At 47.4% G+C, this 6054-nt stretch overlaps 1 protein-coding gene across 1 annotated transcript in view; it reads left to right on the top strand.

Moving 5' to 3' along the window:
* Nucleotides 1-6054, top strand: part of LOC104466726 (transmembrane protein 183A-like) — a gene marked incomplete at its 5' end in the record, with an annotated part of 13241 nt that overhangs the window by 6324 nt on the left and 863 nt on the right. Inside the window, 3 exons of the mRNA XM_010080255.1 lie at nt 1281-1461; nt 4718-4798; nt 5433-5588. Coding sequence (XP_010078557.1) covers nt 1281-1461; nt 4718-4798; nt 5433-5588 — 418 coding nt within the window. The remainder of the gene's footprint in view (nt 1-1280; nt 1462-4717; nt 4799-5432; nt 5589-6054) is intronic.

The raw sequence follows: 6054 nt of genomic DNA on the forward strand, positions 1-6054 counted from the left end.
TAGGGACCTAAAATGTTTGCATATTGACATGGCGGTGTGGGCCTGGTTTGGCAAGGGACTGTGGTACATCGCATCTGCTTTGGATCTGGAAATGGGTCTGTGGGGTATTCCCATATGTTCCATATAAAAAATCAAAGCATCATGTCCTTTTCTGCTTGCCGTGGCCTACACCCCCCTGTTTATAACGATCTGCTTTGTGTGTTCAAGCCCTCAAAGTGCTCATGGTAAGGTCGGTGCTGTTACCTTACTGAAAGACAGGCAAACATCACTGGTAGAAAATGTGCCCTGCCTCAAGCTTTGATCGTAGCCACCTTTCTCTAATTAGGATGGCGTGAGAGAAACGAAGGCATTTTGGAGCCGTCTCAGTAGCAGGAGTAAATTCTAAATAAAGCAAGAGAAGAGCAAAGAAGTGGTAAAAACTTGAAACTAATCCTCCTGTCCTGGTGCATGTCAATTGGACTTTCCTTCAGGACAGAATGTTTTCTTTAATTTCTGTATCTGTTGCTCAGGAGGTGCAGCCAGCAGCAGGACAGAGCAAATAGCAGCTGTGGTCATCCTCGGCCCCGTTTCTCAGTATGAGGTGCCCTCCCAAAGGTTCCTGTGGCATCTGATCAGAGAATGACCCTTGAGCACAGGCGTTCAGCCTGCTCAGGCCGTTGTCTGCAAGCATGCGGTCAAGCTCAGCTAAAGCGAGTCCTTGAGAACCTGCAGGAATCTGCAGGCCTTTGTGCATCCTGCAACTAAAACACCATCTCGTGTCTCTGGGCAAACTCTCTGCAAGGAATTATTATAAGCTGAAAGAGGGGAGATTGAGATGAGATATTAGGAAAAAATATTTTCCTGTGCAGGGGGTGAGGCAGTGGCCCAGGTTGCCCAGAGAAGCTGTGGATGCCCCATCCCTGGAGGGGTTCAAGGCCAGGCTGGGTGAGGCTTTGGGCAACCTGGGCTGGTGGGGAGGTGTCCCTGCCCATGGCAGGGGGTGGCACTGGATGGGTTTTAAGGTCCCTTCCAACCCAAACCATCCTGTGATGGGGGAATGGTAGCATGATCTGCTTATATGTGTGCTGGAAACCTGCCTGATGCAGGTAGAGTCTTTGAGACTGTCATGCGATTTCACGTGGAGCGGTACAACACTGTTGAAGCACTCAGAGTTGACAAGAGGTCCTCTGACAATCAGATGTTCCATTTTCTCGCAACACTGATCTCTTCATAGCTGTCTTCTGCACATCTCTGGCGTTCTGACCCTTCAGCACGTGTTGGGTTTGTCCTTGGCTTTTCAGGCACTACAGTCTGGATGCGTACCTGCCTCTCCGCTTGCGACCAGAGTCCATGGAGAAGCTGCACTGTCTCCGTGCGTGTGTCATCCGGTCGCTGTACCACATGTATGAGCCTTTTGCCTCTCGAGTCTCCAGGAATCCAGCTATTCCAGACAGTACTCCCAGCACTTTAAAAAATTCCAGAGTAAGTGGAATCACTAAGGAACTTGGATACCTCTGAGATGTTGCTCTTTCTGGTTTTTTATTCTCTTTCTAGAAGAGAAATAGATGATGTTTAGATGGTCACCAGTGAAGCTTCGGTGTAGGATGATTACTAACTCTGAATAGTGATTTGTAAAAGTATGCTGGTTGCTTGTATCTGGATAGTTGCTGCTGCAAAGGATTCTGGTTACTCTTCTGGGTAGCTTTTGCCTGAGTCCTACCACAACATCTTTGTAATCAGAAAAAGGCACTTTGCTTCACTGACTGTCAGAACTGGTAGGGACATTTGCAGCTCTCCCCTCCTCTGTTGCAAATTAGTTGCTGAAAGGAGGCTGCAGTAGGATCAACTTTTACATCTTCTACTTTATTCTGACACGGCCAGAATACATCTTTTCTCCATAGCAGGCATCTGGGGAGATGTGAAGTGCCACTGATAGCCTCTGAAAGGGAGTAATTCCCTGCCGCGTTCCTGCAGGTCATCCATCGTCTCCGGTGCAGGGGCGAGGGAGGGCAGTGAGGTTGTGAGCGTGGCAAACGTGCAGAGCAAACGTCTGCTTTGTGACTGGGGCTGCAGTTGTGTTGGGCTGTGCAGGGTTTGTCTCTGGTGTGGGCAGGCAATTCCCCTCGCTGTCCCAGCTTGGAGCACTTGCATATCCGTTCCTCTTTAATTGCTGTTGAGCATTAACTCTGAAATGCCTCCGTGTCTCTTGTTTGGTTTTATCTTGCAACTGGCTGATATCTGTGAGCAGCTTAAGCAACAGTGCGAAACCCTCCGAATCCAAAGTCAAAAACCTCTGGTGAATGAGGTTTTTGGAACCAAATGGAAATGTTTTTTGGTTCAAGAATTGTACTGCAACATAGAGCAACCTCATCTATCTGTATGTGATATCCCTCCTTTCTTCCTTCCTCTCACTGGGTGGATACTGGAGAAAAAAGTCCTACTGCTCAGGGAACATGCAGCAGTGAGACAAGCAGGTGGTGTTGCAGTGCAGGAGAAGAGCACGCAGTCTGTGTGGAGTCCTATCCCTGCATCCAGAGCTCCTCATTCTCTTCCCAAATCCACAGTTCCGGTAGCATCTTTCTTCAAAAATAAAAAGCAAAACATTTCTAGGAAATTCCAACTTTAACCTTAGTCCTTCTAACTTCCCACCACTGCTGGGATCCGGTAGCGTGGCTGTAAGCTGGAAACCCCAGGTGATGCTGGCAGGGTTGGCGTTTTGGAAGCATTCACGTTGACATCATAACGGCTTTGGTGCCCACTGCTAGTGCTTCTACTGTACTAACAGTTTGAGGAAGATTCTTGAAGTGCAGTCTTTTATTATTGAGCTTGTGAAAAAGGAAATTAAACGGTGACGAGGCTTTGTTAGAACAGCAGAGGTTTGACCTAACCCCTCGGAGCATAAAAGAACCATCCCGAGTCTGGTCTTGCTGTACTACTGCACTGCAAGACCCTGAGCTCCACCTGTGTTACTGTGCACAGAAACACCTCGGCACAGTGGGTACGGAGGAGGATCTGACATTGCCTCCCCACGTTCTTGCTTTTGTGGGCTTTGATTTTACCTTTACGGGTCGTTGAAACTAATGGCAAATGCCTCCATAAGCTGCATGTGGCAAGAGGAGACCCCAGACCCGGGTGTTATCCGATCTAGCTTTTCCTCTTTAATTTCCTTTTTTCTTCCCCTAGCCTAGCTTGTGTGGGACACTGGAGCCGTTATGGTGTCAGCAGAAGTGTTTGCCCTTTAAAGACACCCCCATAATTTTTGGTGGAGCGGCAGGCCGTACGGCGCGTCTGAAGGGCAGGACGGCTGACCCGTGGATGACATCCTCTGCCCCTTAGGAGGTACTGACCGTTTTGTGCTTCACTACTTGCCATGACCAAACAAGCTGCTAGACCGAGCTGTCTGCAGGTGAACTACAAATGCCACTGACGGTGGGGTTGAACTCAGCAGCATCTGCTGGTCACCTGAGTTAAAAAGGTTGGAAAAAAGCTGAGGGCTGCCTCCTCCCAGGTGGAGGTTACTTGATGCATGTTTCTGAGCTTGACTCCACGTCGCTTTGTTGTTCACCTCGTGAAGATTGTCGAGATAAAGGTCCTTTAAGGACTCTTGTTTATGGAACGACTCAGAGTTGAACTCAAGGGTCTCGTATCACCTGTAGTCTCTAATTTCAGAGTCGCCATGGAGAAGGCTTAATTTCATTTGGGGCACGCTAGCCTGGAATTAAATTTATCCTTCGCCCTGCAACCCAGTCAGCCCTTCTCCTGGCATGGGAGAGGCTGTGTATGGGTCACCGGCAGCTGTCGTCTTGCCCCATGTTATTCTTCCTTTTCCTGATAGGACCACTGGTGGTGGGCTGGCATCTGTGGTGTGGAAACACCTTCAGCGGTGGCTGGACTGACTTGCCAGATTCTTTGCTTGGCTGTTGAAGGCTAGTTGCTTCCACTCACTGGTAGGCAGGGAGTCTTGCTCCAACTTGGTTTAATACAGGAGTTCTGAGACGCCCGCTAGAACGAGTTCTGCATGCTGGGGTGGATCCTGTGGACCACCCAGGGATAACTGGATTAAACTGGAGGACTCCTGGTGTAGGCGGGGAGTGCATACGTGGTGTGTGCATGCAGCCCTGCGTGGGAGGGCTGTGCTGGTTACCTCTGGTGCTGTTTGGGGCCCTTTTCTCATTTCCTTTTGAAACAGGAACAGACTGTGCTACCCTGGCAGTGTTTTTAGGCTCTCAAATGTGACAGTCGGTGCCTAGTGATGTCAAGACCTTCTTTTGACACCAAAGTGGCTTAGGAACTTTCTCATCTGTTACCTTATAGTTCATGTATTTGCATTTCCCTCTGGATTCTCTGCTTCTTGATCCTTATTCTGTTCTCAGTTGTTCGGCGCTTTAGTCTTGTTTGGAGTCCGGTTTAACAGGAGTTCTTGGTGGGCAGGAACGGTGGAATCTGTACCGCTCACCTCTGCTTTATGAAAGGGACAAATTGCACAACAGGATTTTTCTGTTTAGCGCGTCAGTGGCTGCGTGTTTTATCTTCCAGTTGCATGATGAGTTGGCCAACTTGGAAGTGGGAGATGTAAACTGCTGAGCGTGTTCTTTGAACATAATTAATTTGAATAAATGGCTCCTAACTGTTCCTGTATAATTGTGTTTGTAATTGGAAGCCTTTATGCTCTGCTAAAACTTAAAGTGATGCCTCTAAGGGTTTTGTAATTGTCTTTTTTTTTTTTTTTCCATCTTAGTGCCTGCTTTTCTGGTGCAAAAAGATTGAAGGGAACAGACAAGAAGCAATGTGGGAATTCAACTTCAAGTTCAAAAAGCAGGTATGGAAGAAGAACCAGAATGGCTGTGACTTTTTTTTTTGAAGCAGTAAGGACTTTTCTGGGTGGTAGAAAGGAAGGTGGAAACTTTTTATGCATTCAGACAATAAATGGAAATTCTGACTCCCATGATAAACCAAAGCACATCCTGAAACTACACTCAGTTTTCAGTCTGTATTACCAAGGCATTTAGAATCCTACATTTTTATTTCCTCATTTGGTCTCCTTTCTCCACTGTAAGATGTGGATCATTTGTTACCCCAGATAATCTAATCTTTGGGTCATCGCTACTGATTACTACCAAAACCCAGAATATTGGACTTTAGTGGTCAAAATAAACACCAAAGTCTGAAACTTCTTATTTTACCATTGGAAAGATTTCCCAGAGAAGTGAAGAAAGCCAACACTGACAGTGAAAACTGCCAGTAATGGGTCTCGGGAGAAGCAAGTAGTTTCAGGCAACCTTAGGAATTCTGCAGCTTTCCCCTCTAAAGAAATGGTCCTACAAAAGCCTGTCCTGAGTTTTTGTTGTTTTTGCTCTGCCCAAACGTGTGGGAATGTGGTGAGAACCTGCTTGTCAGCCCCGCTCAGAAGCAGCCGAGCTGTCTTAGCTAAATAAGTTTCTCTTTCTTTCAAGTCTCCCAGATTTAAGAGCAAGTGTTGCAAAGGTCTTCAACCACCGATTCAGTATGAAGAAGTCCACACAAATCCGGATCAGGATTGCTGTCTACTGCAGATCACCACCTTTAACTTCATATTCGTGCCAATAGTCATGGGTATGACGTTTACCTTGGTAAGTGTTTGAAAAATCTGCCAGGCAGGCTTTGCGTGTCCGGTTTCTGGAAGGAGATATGAGGACACCTCTTCGATGTTGTGTAAATCGCACTGCTGCATCCACAAACCCGTCCTGGGAATCTTAAGGTTAATGCTCAGCGGAAATGCTGAGGATCTGTCAGTTTAGCTTCTGCAATTCCGTCAGCTCTTCCCTGTTTGGTGCAGCAAATACAGATGGTGTAGAGAACCTGCGAGGAGCTGTGGTTGTGCAGCAGCTGGGGGAAATTAGTTGTCAGTACTCAGCTGGGTACGAGAGGTGGGGATGCAGGAGAAGAGGTCTTCCTTCCTCAAGAAAATATCTCCGTTACGGCAATAAATTCTGAGAGCAAAAACCTGTCTGAGCAAACTCTTTCAATGTGTGTACAGTCCCTGACTGCTGGGAGAAGGAGCAGCTTTTGAACCAGCTTCCGCAAACTCAGCTCCAG

This window comes from Pterocles gutturalis, unplaced genomic scaffold (assembly GCF_000699245.1).
Source record: "Pterocles gutturalis isolate BGI_N339 unplaced genomic scaffold, ASM69924v1 scaffold13061, whole genome shotgun sequence".
Lineage (NCBI taxonomy): Eukaryota > Metazoa > Chordata > Aves > Pterocliformes > Pteroclidae > Pterocles > Pterocles gutturalis.